At 39.8% G+C, this 15,110-nt stretch overlaps 1 protein-coding gene across 5 annotated transcripts in view; it reads right to left on the minus strand.

Moving 5' to 3' along the window:
* Positions 1–3,270: 3,270 nt before the first annotated feature.
* The window catches only part of ROCK1 (Rho associated coiled-coil containing protein kinase 1), an 89,970-nt gene continuing 78,130 nt past the window's right edge, over positions 3,271–15,110 (minus strand). For 3 of the 5 annotated variants that reach the window (XM_035564016.2, XM_050709048.1, XM_035564017.2), the window contains 6 exons: positions 13,362–13,450; positions 11,828–11,906; positions 11,443–11,704; positions 10,448–10,655; positions 6,546–6,623; positions 3,271–4,752 (listed from right to left, as the gene is read on the minus strand). In XM_035564016.2, the coding sequence (XP_035419909.1) occupies positions 4,749–4,752; positions 6,546–6,623; positions 10,448–10,655; positions 11,443–11,704; positions 11,828–11,906; positions 13,362–13,450 (720 nt within the window). In that variant the 3' untranslated portion in view covers positions 3,271–4,748. The remainder of the gene's footprint in view (positions 4,753–6,545; positions 6,624–10,447; positions 10,656–11,442; positions 11,705–11,827; positions 11,907–13,361; positions 13,451–15,110) is intronic. The other 2 variants (XM_035564018.2, XM_050709049.1) reach the window with 1 other exon arrangement.

Here is a 15,110-nt window from a genome sequence, read left to right on the forward strand (position 1 = left end):
AGTGACAACAAGCTGAAAAATGCAGTGTTAAGAAGGCGTGACTTCTACCGGCATTGTACAGAAAATGTAATGGGAGGCAAAAAATGTAGCAATCTGGGAGATGCTTAAAGTAGCATTCATAGTATCTCCCATTTCAGCGTTATCAGTTGCCTTTCATGGTTTTCAGACTTTTTGCATTGTGGATCCCCAGGAGGACACGTCTGTGGGATGGAAAAAGAGAACAAAACTAAATGTTTCAAGAACACAGTATAACCATTCCTATGTGTATTTATTCTACATAGATGTTGATACTCTTCTGCATAACATGAACACATAGCTTCTTGGAAAGGAACCTAATCTGTGAAATACTTTTTATCTCTTTTTTTTTTTCTTCCCTTTAAATATTTGGAATAACTGGTTATCAAGTAAAGGGTAAATAGGGATTACAGTTTTGAACTGAAAGAGGGGAGATTTAGATTAGATGGTAGGAGGAAATTCTTCACTCAGAGGGTGGTGAGGCACTGGCACAGGCTGCCCAGAGAAGCTGTGGATGCCCCATCCCTGGAGGTGCTCAAGGCCAGGGTGGAACTAGATGGTCTTTAACCCAAACCATTCTATGATTATCTAAGTAGGGATTGTGGCACCAAATTGTCAAAGGGATCTTGTTCAGTGATAAGTAAGAAAAATAATATGGTATGTAGGTCTAGATTCTTGGCTAACATATCGCAATTATGGAAAACTAGGAAAAAATAATTGAAAAGCAGAAAATTAAGGATATACGAAATCTTAGACTTTTTTTCTACATTTTTTTTTCCCCTAGTAACACCAAAGTGTTTCAGGCCAAATAATATGTGATCTGCAAATGCCCTTTGCTGATGCATTCCCAGTCTGGCATTACCTTTTGCATCTTTCTTCCGGTGCATGCTCCTTCCACAGATGCCAAGGCATAACACAGGGGAAGCAGCAGAGACCACAGAAGAGGATTTTAATTCTCTTAGACTGGCATTGTTCTGCTCTCATTCTTTTTGTTTTACAGCTGTACCACATCAGAAATGCTAGTTTCCTACTGATGCCCTAGTGATAATAGGGCAACCATGAAGGTTAAAGGAAATTGAAAACAAGCATAAAAAAGCAGCATCAAGAGATGGAAAATAGATGCAGGGTTTTTATGATCAATGCATACACAAATTTGCAATAAGTCTAATTTCCATTTTGTATTAAAAAAAACAACAACAACAACAAAAAAAACCTCTTCCCTATTTGCATTTTTCATGTTTGTACCAAGTACATTAAAAATTACCACTACAGTTCACCAGCTCATGGAGGGAAGCTCAGCACCTGCCGCCTGTGTTTTCTCACAGGAACTACACAATCATTGACTTGCTTCTGGCTATAGCCTCCCTGGCTGCTGCGAAAACCCACTTGTGGGAGAGGCAATACCCTTTTCTTATTTTTCAGGCTTTTTTTTGCCACAGTTGGCTACTCTTTTATAACTTTTATTTTCCTGTTTCCTTCAGGAGAAATACTTGAAGAGGAAATGAAGAAGAGTAGATTTGGGCATTCTACCACCATTAATGAGCTTTCAACCTAGTACAATAATAGAAAATGGAAATAAGGGAGCAAATAAAAATCACAGAATAATCTAGATATCTGATGTCCCCAAATGGTGTGTAAACCTAGAGCTTCCCCTGCATGAATGAAGCCACGATGATTTATGCCAGCTCTTCACAGCTTCTGCATTCTGTTGATGACTCTGCCACTGTGTTAAATGAGCAAAGCACTCCTGTAAGAGAGGAATCATTAACAACAGTGGCAAAAGCTAAACAAAAGAAGGCAAGACAGAAAAAGTGGAGCTGTAGTGAACATGGCAGGGAACTGCTTTTTTTCTTCCTGCTAGATTGCAAAACTGATGTTTAGTAACTTTTAAAAAATTGATTTAATAGCATTTTCCCCAAAAATTTTTGCTTGCACAGTTGAGATTATAGATACTACACTAGAAACCTTTGGCTGAATTTAGTTAAAGTGTAGCAATTCGTGTAGATAGGCACCTGGCTTAGAGAAAACAAGTGCCAACATCAGTATACCAGCACACACAAACTGTAATTTGCATGTCTAGACTTTATTATTACAGTATTTCAGTTGCAACCTATCCTAGACATACAGGTCAACATAATTTCACACTTCATTACGTCTGCTGCTTTTTTTCCCAAGGAAAATCAGCATTTAAAAAGAATAGCAGAATTTCAGCACTGGCACGTACTGTCACTTCCAGAACTTTTTTAGCAATCTGTAGAGCAAATCCATTTTTCCCTCCTCCCACTAGTCATTGTATATTCATAGCAGGTTTTATGCTTTTTTTGTCCAATTCATAAAACACAGAATTACAAGATACATTTTTATTATTTTTTGGGGGGGGGAAAGATTAATTATTCAAGCAGGAGGCTTTGATCCTGTAGAGATAAGCCAGTTACAAAAAGGAAAGTGGAAAAGCAACGCAAAAATTCATCTGGCTTGGTGCATGACCTGGCCATTGACCTCCTCTATTGCTCTAGGTTTCCCATAATATATTTAATCACCCTATTACATTATTTCCCCTCTAGGTCCATGAGGGGAGGTTAGAGCAGGTCAGGTAAGTAGTCTTTAGCATGCGCTTCATCCACAGCTTTGAAAATTGCTGACGTTTCAGATACAGCAAGCTCGACACAGAGGAACCTTTTGAAATTACCACGTCACCTACTTCTACTTATCTACATGTCCTATCACTGTGACCTTCAAAGTCACAATTGTTTGCATGCAACTTGTCCCTACTGGTCCAATCTTCTGAAGACCGTGGCGGATTACCCAGGGTGGCTCACAGACAGCTTCATGGCATGCACAGGCTGTTTTTCCTCTTTGGAGCAGGGTTTCTTTTTCTGGGTTCCCTCCCCTCAGATGAGCAGGATTTCTGCATCATGAAGGATGAAGCATGTTTACACCAGAACCTTCGCAATCACAAGGCAAGCTCGGTCAGGTGGCTGAATAATAAATATAATTATGCTACTACAGCAGGCCAGGAGAATACGGGAATGAAAAATTTAATATGGTGTTTACTATTTCATGTAGAACAGGAAAAAAAAAAACAAACTTTCAGTCCCCTGATGCAAATGCACCTTCTGCTAGAACCTGTTGTAATGTCTGAATGGTTAGAAAGACATGTAAAATGCAGTCAGGAGAAAACACCATGCCAGTCATTTTCAAACGGGTCCTTCCATAAATTACTTTATTTCTCATTAAATGAGCACAGAGTCATAACCATATTAATAACAGATATGTTTATTATTACATATCCATCAGTGCGGCTTTCAATACCACTTGAAACATGCATATCGTCCTAAGGACGAATCAGTTTTCCAGTGCTTCTTATTTAATACACAACTGCAAAGCCATTATAAATTACTGAGGAGGTATTTGGTTAAGAAATAAAATAAAATAAAACCATACTGCCCATACCATGAATGTATTCCTGCTACAAAGCAAGAAAGAGTCTGACAGCATTTACTGAAATTCCTGAATTACCTGGAGCTTGTGTTACATGCTTTTTTTTTCTTTTTGCATTGCCTACACATTTCTTGCCTTACAAACCAGAACCAGTCCCTTTGTAAGAGGAATTCTCATTCAAAGACTGTATTTAATTTAGAAAATTCATCTAGCATCTACAATACTTAAACCAATTAAAGTTCAGTAAAAGCCACTGATATACAATAGTTTTGCCTTTTTTTTTTTTTCCTTTTTTTGAGGTTTCCTTTGTTTACTTTTACATTTCTACATTTACTGACATGGCAATAATACAATTATCTCAAATTAAGGCACTAAAAGGACAACGTAAAACTCAGTAAAAGTGTTCTAAGAATAATTTACATTTCAAACAGTGCATATATGTTAACTTAATGTATGTTATCACTTAAAATTGTAAGGCAATACATTACACAGTTATAGAAATGATGTACCCCAAAATATGCTTCCAAACTTGGTTCTCCTTACTGTTAGTTTCTAATGCCTCTAATAGTAAAATAATTCAGTATGGCTTGGCAAAAAATGCATAGATTAAAGGCAATTACTTGTTTCCCCCCCCCGCCCCCTTTACAAACCTGCTGAATCGGTATTTTGTAAAGCATAATGCAAAATATTTAACACTTCGATCCATTCCATAGTGGGTGATTAGCATTAAGGCTGTTAAGAACTCTGCAGTGAAGGCACTGAAGTTCAAGTGATAAGGCTTCATTTTTAAGCTAGTTCTGCAGTCTTCAAGAGCACAACTTTGAGTCTTGAAAGCAATTGCAGTCCTTCTCATTGAGAAACCTTCCTCCTCTACTCCGTTTCATATGCTCATCTTGACATAAATATCCCTCTCACAGGGTAAACAGTCTTCTTCTTTCACTGATACGAAGAAAGTTGGCTGTATTTCATCATGATTGACAGGCTTGCTTTTTTTATCCAAAAAGGCAGCACCTTTTTTTTTTTTTATACACCTAGCTAAGCTTTATTTGCTTTAACTTGCATTACATAGTAATAATTAATCTAATCTACCTTTAGGCAAACCCGCAATTAAACACCCTCAGCGTGCTTTTGTGCCAAAGCAAGGAGGAGACAGTAATAGCAATCTTAACCCTGAAGCCTGTGATAGTTATGTTGAAAGGAACAACAGCCTGTCTGCACTGCTCTGTGTGGTTAAAAAAGCCCTGTTTTTCAGACCGCATCCCATGAGATTCCATTAAGCACTGTACACATGGTTAGCTGGAACAAAGAAGAAAACAGACAATTAATAATAAATGCAAAAATTAGTTTCATAATATTTGGGCATTATGTTAAGAGCTTCACTGTAGAAAATACCTCAGTTATTTTTCAATTGACATGTACAACACTAAAAACATCTTCCACAACGTGTTCTTAATTTCTGACAACATTAAATTTACACAGAGATCAGGCAGACGATAATGTTAATCATTTACCAGTAAAGCTGCAGTAAGAGTAAACAATCATGAGTGTATTTATGGCAAATGTAAGGTGATCCTCTTTCACTTGCAGGACAAGAAAAGGCTTTTGTAGGGCTAAAAGCACACACATGCAGTTGCCAGAGCTCATCTGATGCACAGGAGTTTTGTTTTAAACATGCATTAACTTGATCAGGTGCCCAAGTCCAAATATATTAAAACAAAGCACCTCAACTGTGCTGATACAATGAGCATAAATTAGCATACTATAAACTAGGAAGCGTAGTTTCAGACCTAGAAGCAGTACTGCAATTGCTAGCAAATTCATTATGAATGTCTAATTCATATTTATTAGTGGTAAGATATTAAAATGAGGAGTAAGACTTAAAATGAACCTATATTTGAGGTTCATTTTAATGGGTCTGATACACCTCCCCATAATGTCAATAGAGCACTGCCTATCAACTGCAAAGAAAGCCAGATCAGATCTAAATTAAATGTACTAAAATGTCTTAAAGCATGTTAAAGTCTGTATCCATTCAATAAAATATAAAATGCCTGCTCACAAGGTAGGACTTAATGAGATTGAACTGTGCTATCCTGTCTGACAAGGCAACAATTTTCAGATACTTGGTAAAAGCTAAGGTAAAAGTGTATCCGATAAAAATTGTCACTGCTTCTCTTACTCCCTAAGCGCAGAGGTCAGGATGAGAACTGCGGGGTGCAGCGACTTGAGTTCAGGGAAGACAATCTAACAACTCACTGATACCTGAAAGCAAAAGGGTTCCTCCACTTTTCTTCCCAGCCCCAGAGGAGCACCCTCCTACCTACTTTTCCTCAGCTTTGGCAGTCACCCCACTTCTCAGTGGGCTGATTCCACTCACCAAATAAGTCTACAGTTCTTTTTGACAGTCAGGAAACTGAACTGTGGACCTTTCAGAAAGGGAGCAAATGCTCATTTCAAGTACCTACCCAGGAGCAAGCGACAGAAGAGCAGGGAAGGAAGACGAAACAAGAATCCTCCCCTTACAGTGGAAACCAGCTGTCAGATTAGCTCAGCTACTGTCCGATCACCAGTTAAGTGCTCAGTATAAAAGATTTGCTGTAAGTTTATTTAATAATCTAAACATCTGGTACATTAGAAGTGAATTCTCCTACTGAAAGTCTAATGGCCCTTCCTGGACATACCGAACAGAATGCGTACTGGTACCTGGGCACAGGCTGGCCACGCTACATCTCAGCAGCCGTTGTCTAGTTCATAGCCACGACTAACATCAAGTCTGTCTTAGAGTCAGAAAACCATCCACAGAAGAACAGCTCGAAAGAAGTTCCTATCTAATCTTTTCTCTGGTACTTTTATGCTTGGTATAACTCCGAATCCTTCCATCATTCGCTCACATTGCCTGCAAGTGCCACGCAAGCCCCATTACGTTGCAGTTAGCCCAGCGTCAGCTGTCTCCCCTCTACACAGTGGGGACGGAGCGTGCACAAAGCGTGCACAAAGCCGCCCAAGCAGCTCCTCAAGCGTCAGTGACGTGCGCGGGCTCCCCACCTGCCTCCGGCATGCAGCACAACAGGCTGGCAGCACGCACATACCTAGCGCTCTCGCTGGTCAAGAGCTGTGCCTCTCTAAATTGTTTATGCTCAACATGCTTCTTCCTCCACACTCGGTGCCTACAATACGCAGCAGTAAAACAGTTTGCTTTAAATTAATTACGCGTTCTATGTCAATATTAAACATCATTAAAGATTTCTAAGGTCAAATAACAATTGTGTCACCAAGTTCACTAATGGATACAGGCTAACCCTACGAAGAGTCATAGTAAATGTTAACTGTTTGATTCACATCACTGCCTGTGCTAGCAAAATCCAAGAAGATAAAAAGATGAAGGATACCATGCGAACATTAACTTCTAGGGCTACAAAGATGGTGAAGGGTCTAGAGGGGAAGATGTATGAGGAGCAGCTCAGGTCCCTTAGTTTATTCAGCCTGGAAAAGAGGAGGCTGAGGGGAGGCCTCATGGTGGCCTGCAGCTCCCTCATGAGGCGGAGGGAGGGGCAGGTGCCGATCTGTTCTCTCTGGTGACCAGCGATAGGACCCGAGGGAACATAGTCAAACTGCGACAGGGGAGGTTCAGGCTGGATATCAAGAAAAGGTTCTTCACCGAGGGTTGTTGCACACTGGAACAGGCTCCCCAGGGATGTAGTCACGGCACCAAGCCTGTTGGAGTTTGGACTGTGCTCTCAGTCATAAGGTCTGAATTTTGGGGTAGACCTGTGTGGTGCCAGGAGTTGGACTCAATGATCCATCTAAGTCCCTTCCAACTCGGGATATTCTATGATTCTGAATTGCCAGAAAACTTAGGAGCTTTATTTCTTCCCAAGAACCTGGGAGTTCACACTTGGTGATGAAGAAAGGTCTGAACAGAAGCTGTATGCTTGGGCAGATGGAGAAAATGCAAGACTGCAGTATTGTGAACAGCTACACAAGGAGAAAACTTCTGTCCTTTCTCTCATTCCTGAAACAGATCTGGAGCTCTGGACTCTTCCATGAACCACAGTAACTTCTTAACCCAACAGAAAGCCACTATTTGGGGGACATAGAGATGGGAGGGTGAGAAGGGATGTAAGGGTTTCTTTCTTGTTGTGCTTCCTTCTGAGGGTTTTACTCGATTGAAAACATTCCTGGATTAATTCTCTGCTGGAAATAGATACATTTACTGAGGTAATCTGTGAAGCTCACAGAAGATAGAAAAGCACAAGTGTGCAGCTCTCCTCCTTTTAGTGCTGGTGAGCTATTAGGATCATTGTACCTCTTGTGCCTTAGCATCTTTAAAAATAATATTTTCTCATTTAAAAAAAGTTCCTGTTCACTACTTCCACATTTCTATGATTCTGTACCATTCTAACAAGACAAGGGCCCACAGGATTAATTAAAGAAATTGTGTAACTGATCTCCCCAAACAGACCCGTTCTTTTAAGAGCTACTGTAAAGTTTCATATACACAACTGTTCACTCTATAAGGAATTAGCTGTAAATTCAGTCTTGCTGAAGACCACCATGAACAGCATCTCTATTAAGACAATGAAAATGAATTAATGAACTGATTTTACGAAATCAATCACTACTTTTGCTGTTCCTTACTTATCAACTCTCTGTATGACTGTAGTTCAGTAATAGGGCAGGTGAGAAGAGTGACAAGAATCCCAGTCTTGCAGCATCACGTTAGCTGCTGGTAGATGGCGACGGTGACCCTCTGCACTTTACACTTGGGTAACTATCAATTTAAACTATGAAACATATGCTGTGTTGGGTTTGTATCATTCTAGTTTCTTCGTAATAACTCCATATTGTCCTAAAATATAAATACTATGTATTCTTTTTTTCAGACCAAGAATACTGTCTCAAAAGATACTCTGCCATTCAATTGCCATTTTCAGTAAGTGATGCTGCCTAATATCATTTCACCATCATATTTTAAAAACTCTTGAAACTATATTAATGAATTTTACATTAACAGTTGTTTTTTTTCCCCCAGAATTGACATTGGAATGGTCAGTCAGTATCAAAATCATTCCACTTATTTAAGTAGCAAACACAACATGCTTTTTCTTTTGGTCTTAGGTAGTCCAAGACTCACTGAAAAATCTTACTAATCAGTAACAGCATTCTTTAGCCAGTTCTAAACATTTCTATTGCCTTTATCTGCCTGTTTTTAAGCTGCCTGTTTTTAAACTTTTAAACTTTTATCTGCCTGTTTTTAAAGGCAGACCTTTTAAGGTCTGCCTTCAGTAACTAGTTTCTAGAATCCTCTGATTATTTATGTATCATATGATATATAAAAATCACTTGGTATTTTTCCCAGTCACAGAACAAGAATATTTCAACAGTTCTATTGTAAATAAAGAAGTTAAATAACTATTAATGATGCATATTTTAAATCAGCAGATACAACTTAGATCCAAAATTTGTAAAAGATATGGCTAATCTTGGTGGGGAGAAGGATAACATTTTTTAATAAATCCCAGAAAGTTGAGGACTGAAGGAAAACTAAGTTTGGAAACAATGAAGCATTATAAAGCTTATGGAAGTTGGGAGAAGTGGACATTCTGTAGACAATTTAACAAGATTTCACATCTAACTGTCCACCTATTCAGTTATTCTGGGGGAAAGGAACATGCATACTGTCAGAAAGCAAGTTAAAAATCAGTACAATGTCCTGGCATTAAAAAAGAAGTATATTTTAAATCTGGCCCTCATTAATGCATAGGGTCACAAATAGCTCTACCAAACAACTGATGAGATAGGAGAAGACAGGGAATGAGTGAGCACGGAGAAGGAATGGAATCATCATTTAACCTGCCTGACACTAACAGAAATAGCATAAACAGTCTGAGAATCCAGAAGTTTCTTGGTGGCTTCTGACACAAACCCACAAACCCCTGGTTGATGAGAAGCTCAACATGAGTCAGCAATGTACATATGCAGCCCTGAAAGCCAACCATATCCCAGGCTGCATCAAAAGCAGCGTGGCCAGCAGGTCGAGGGAGGTGATTCTCCCTCTCTGCTCTGCTCTCATGAGACCCCACCTGGAGTGCTGTGTTCAGCTTTGGGGCCCCCAGCATAAAGACATGGACCTGTTGGATTGAGCCCAGAGGAGGGCCACCAGGATGATCAGAGGGCTGGAGCACCTCTCCTGTGAGGACAGGCTGAGAGAGCTGGGGTTGTTCAGCCTGGAGACGAGACAGCTCTGGGGAGGCCTTCTGGGAAGGCTCTTATAGCGGCCTTCCAGTACCTAAAAAGGGGGTCTCCAGGAAAGATGGGGAGGGACTCTTTGTCAGGGAGCGTGGTGATAGGACATGGGGGAATGGCTTTAAACTAAAAGAGGGTAGATTTAGATTAGACATTAGGAAGAAATTCTTTACTCGGAGGGAAGCGAGACACTTCAACAGGTTGCCCAGAGAAGCTGTGGATGCCCCATCCCTGGAGGTGTTCAAGGCCAGGCTGGATGGGGCTTTGGGCAGCCTGGTCTGGTGGGAGGTGTTGGCAGGAGGCTGGAACGAGGTGACCTTTAAGGTCCCTTCCAACACTGTGTAAATTTCTCATATCATCCCCATTTGCAGACAACCTCTAACTTCCACAAGCTTTGAGTCAGTCCATGAATGTGGATCATCATCATTTACATGCCATTGCTGATATATTTACTGAGCTTTTCTTTTAAACAGGAAAAAATGCAAACAGCTCCCCCACATGCATTGGCAAGCCTGGCATTGCCATCTCTACTGTACTTTTCCAAATCTGAACTGGTAAATGTAAGAATAGCAGGAGAATTTTGTCTATTCCTCCTTTCAGGATTTGAGAAGAGATTTAGACCGTCAGTTCAGCAGTCTTAACGATGGAGTTATTCCACAATTTCCCATTAAATAAGACTTATAATGAGTTTTTTTGTTGTTTTTGTTGTTAAAGAGATCCATAGCTTTTGTAGTTTATTTCTCACCTAGTTTTTCCAGAAGTATTTTTAACAACTTTTCGGAATGACTGATTTGCTGAGGATCTTGTAGACATAGTTCTAGGAGACGCTCGAACGAAAGTAGATGGTGGGTTCTTAGGGATCTTCTTTACTAAATGAGTCACCCACTTCTTCTGTTCATCTTGACAGGATGCCAGTAACAACATGTCTCTTGCTGAAGTTACATCGTAACTCACTGTACATAAAAGGCAGAAGATGATTCAGTGAAAATTAGGATTCGTTATCAGAACAACAAATTATGACATCAAATTATGACATACCAGTTGCACCACTGGAAAGAAGAACAGCATCTATATACGTACTTGTAGCTGAACGTTTTATGTAGTTTTAGAAGACAATAAACAGCAGGAGAAATTATAAATACTGTTTCTTTCAATAGTTGTCTCTCTTCATTAAGATTCTTGATTCTAACATTCATACTCAAGAAATGAGACAATTTACACTCATTTCAGTCTTATGCTGGAAAGCTGCACGGGTACCTTACGACTGACTTCCAGAGTACATACTCCAAATGCTCCATTTCACAGGAGCACAGAGAAGAAACCTTCACTCCAATCCATGAAGTGGCAGAAGAACCACTCTTCAAAAGTCTCAGCATGGACTGGTGACGTGGCTACTGTATTGTCCCTAACGTGGGCTATGCACAAGGACAGAAAGAATGGTCTGGGAACCAAGCAGCTGACCAGTACCTGGGCAAAACCCCCTAGGGACCCTTATGTTCTCCAGGTCCTCAGCAGAGCAACATCAGTTACACCACAAAAGGCCTCCTTACACAGGCTTTCCACAGCTGCCTGTTCATAACCAGTATTAACAGCATTACTGTAACAGTACCTTTCATATCTAAAACATAAAACTAAAGAGTACAACACTTAATCTAAAGTGCTTTTATTTTCATCCCTTAGGTTAGGAGGTCTGGCTAAAAATGCAGAGAATATGGAATGCTACAAAAAACATGAGTGTACCTTTGCATGGTGCAATTAATTCCTCCTTTCTATCCAAGTGGTCCCTATGGCACTTCACATGGCATCTTCGACATTCCAGGGCAGCAGGGGGTTTGAAGACGTGCCAAAGAGGTTTGGCACAGGCCTCACAGTTGGCTGGGAAGTGGTATATCGTTGGAATAAATTCATGGCCTTTGTGATTTAGAAAATTCGTCTTCTCTGCCGGCTGTACTGGTTCTACCTCCAAATCCTTCCTGCATTCCCCCTCATTAGCATACAGAATCTAAAAAAAAAGGAATACTAGCATGTTACTGTTGAAGCATCACATATTTTTGTAGGTTTTTCCAAAGACAACACTGAACTTTTTGAAGGGAGTTAGAACAGAAATAATTCACTTCTTTTTTACCTGGAATATTTTAGGAATTTCTTCAGTTTCTGCTCTATATACATCTCCTTGAGTTACAGGTCGGACATGGAACAGCTTACTGATTAAAAGAAACATGAATCAGAAAAGGTTAAAAGGTTACAACCAAATTGCTTTGAAGTTCTTACAAATCCTGTTTATGCAAGCAAAATTATATATTTCGAGTCTGTAGTATGGTTTCAGGAATTCACTAAAATCATATAGATCTTGTCTATCCAGGTAAGACCAAATGCTTGTAAAGAGGATGATCTTAAAATGTGTTAAAGATCCACCTTGGCAAATTTACCTGTGAAAGAGGCTTTCAAATTCTTCCTTAGAACAGTGGGAAGTCTAAATGATTATTGCTAGAAAAGCATATTTATAGCCCTAAATGGAAGTAACCGTATCAAGCACAGCAATACTTCCTTTTTTTCACTAAATCATGTGATTAACCGAGAATCAATCAATGTAAGAAGATCACAAAAGGCAATCTGGGGCACTAGGTGTTGAAAATGCTGTTAAAATTGGAACAAACATCATCCTACACTGGTTAAAGGCTGTAAGTCCATCCAGCCCAAGGCTCTCTTTTCAACAGTAGCCATAACAGATGTTTATGAAAAGAGAGTAAGAAAAAGCTCAAAGAGAAAATAATGCTTTTCCTATTTATAACCAATTGGCAGCTTAAGTGCTTCCTGAGTTTGTGATTACTTCCAGACCACTACATTTGTTATGCTAGTCACTGGCAGACCTATTTATAAATTTTAAAGCCTTTTTCCACTTACTACTCTATAATGTCCCATAATGTTGGTCAGCTGTTCAAACATCACAATCATGTAACAGCAATGGGCTTCAGTGATATTTGACACATTTTTCCTTACATATTACCAATGCAGAGGGAACACAACTTATTTATTTTTTCACTTAAAATAAATAGAAACCATCTGGAAAATTTGAAAATGCTTTGGACTCAGTTAATACTGAGTCCTTCTCAGATTGCAAGAAAAAGGTGTGAGGCAAAGGGATGAGATCTAAAAACAGAGTCTATACCTTATTTTTGTGTGCCCCACAGCTATCATTACCTGCTTTAGAAAGCAACAGTTGAAGCAACTGGACAAACTAGGTATTACAGTGTCAGGGAGACTGATCCACATCTTCCCACCCAGCTGTATAACTTAGCCAGCACAGATAAAAGGTAACGCTGAATCATAAAGAGATGTAATACATAGGTTCCTCTGTTTCTGACCCTCCTCATAGTAAGGCTCATCTCTTCTATAAAATCAAAGCGGTGACTACAGAGACATGCTATACTGCAATTCATTTTCTCTCTACCTTTTACACATAGTAATACAAAGAAAACACAGGATCTTCCACAAAAGATAACAGCACCCTGAAATACAGACAGACATTGTCCAACTAGTACGAAAAATCCAAAGTTGTTTATGGAATGTTGATTCCAAGTGCCTAGGTTTGTTATCAGTGATCTCAGACGCTGCTCTTTTGCCTATCTTTATGCAAAGTCAACGATAACTTTACTTACTCTATGTCTAGTACCATGGATGGATTAGACTGGTCCTTGTCCTTCTCATCGTTATAGAACAGTATCTTTTTACTGCTCACCACGACATACTGGGGAAAGAAAGAATAAAAACAAGTTAAAACTACATTTTAAAAAACAACATTTAAAAGCACATAAAAGCCTGAGTAAAGTAAGGCTTTTAAACTAATATCAGCAAATACTTAAATCATCATCCAGACAGCTATACTACTGACAGCTATGCAATGCTACAGCCACAGTGATTGCATACTGTCACTGGAGAACTCTGAAATGCTCACGACAACTCTGTAAGTCTATGTATATACAAAACTTAAACTTCAGTTGCTACTGGGATGTTACTATGAAAGTTACTCCATCCCTGAGCAGCTCTTGGAGTACAGAGTCTATCACTTACTGATAAGCTGTAAACACCTCCCTTAGTCTAGAGACCTGCAGGACTCACTGGTACTTTGCACCAAACAAGCGGTGGCCTTACCTACAGTTTCTCTTTAATGGATCAGTATAATAAAGAGCAAAAGCAAACCAGCAGTAAGAGCAAACAAGTCACACTCTGGTATATATTTCAGATGCAGGAATAAACTGAGACAGCAAAGTGAACGTTTGCAGACGAAGAAAAAAGAAATGGACATTCTTTTGCTGCATGCCACTTTAAAGGTCAACCCACAAAGTACTTTCCAGAATTGTAAAGATGCTAAGAAACAGAAATATTAAGTAATGTGCTGATTAGTTTATTTTTTTCCTTAGTATTTTAAAGCTCTTGCTAAGAACCTACATATTAATATAACTATCCCATGCTACTGAAAAAATGGAGTACTTGAGAATGCATAGGATTCTGAGGAATATGGAAGAGCTATTGGGAAGGCACTGAGAGTTTTAGAGCAGGAGTGGGCTTTAGGCTCCAATTCTGAGAAAATACCCAAACGTTGAGTATGCCTGCAGCATCTGCCTTCCTGTCCCCAAAAGCGCAAAGATATAGTCCTCAACCTAAAGCATGCAGACACCTTTCCAGTGCCGCTCATAATCACACAATTATAAATGTTTCACAGAATGCTTTGGGTTGGAAGGGATCTTGAAGACCACCTAGTCCAAACCCTGCTGCCATGGGCAGGGACACCTCCCACCAGACCAGGCTGCCCAAAGCCCCATCCAGCCTGGCCTTGAACACCTCCAGGGATGGGGCATCCACAGCTTCTCTGGGCAGCCTGTGCCAGTGCCTCACCACCCTCTGAGTGAAGAATTTCCTCCTAATGCCTAATCAAAATCTCCCCTCTTTTAATTTTAAGCCATTACCCGTTGTGCTATCACTACACCCCCTGACAGTGTGTCCCCTCTCCAGCTTTCTGGTAGGCCCCCTTTAGGTACTGGAAGGAAAAACATGTTCATATGATGTGAAAAACAAAGCAACCTGTTCAGACAGAATAAGAGCTTTGTAACCCACAAGCAAGTTAAGATTAAACATCTTTAACCTAAGCACTTCCCAGTGAATTCAGACCTTTAGCATTTGCTGCTTGTTGCTCTTCAGTAGGACCTACCAGTCCAATGCCTTTGCTACAACTGTCCATAAGCATAAGCTCATTGACAGCTGTGGCAGTTCCCTCCCTGCAGTTTCAAGTGTTTTAGAAACAAGGTTTTAAATGTATGACGTTTAAAAGAGAATTAAAAAGACTGTTCTGTCTAAGTTCGGCTCCATGTTCAGGTATAACATGACACACATGCACGGGAAAGGAAAGA

This window comes from Cygnus atratus, chromosome 2 (genome assembly GCF_013377495.2).
Source record: "Cygnus atratus isolate AKBS03 ecotype Queensland, Australia chromosome 2, CAtr_DNAZoo_HiC_assembly, whole genome shotgun sequence".
In the NCBI taxonomy this organism is placed as follows: domain Eukaryota; kingdom Metazoa; phylum Chordata; class Aves; order Anseriformes; family Anatidae; genus Cygnus; species Cygnus atratus.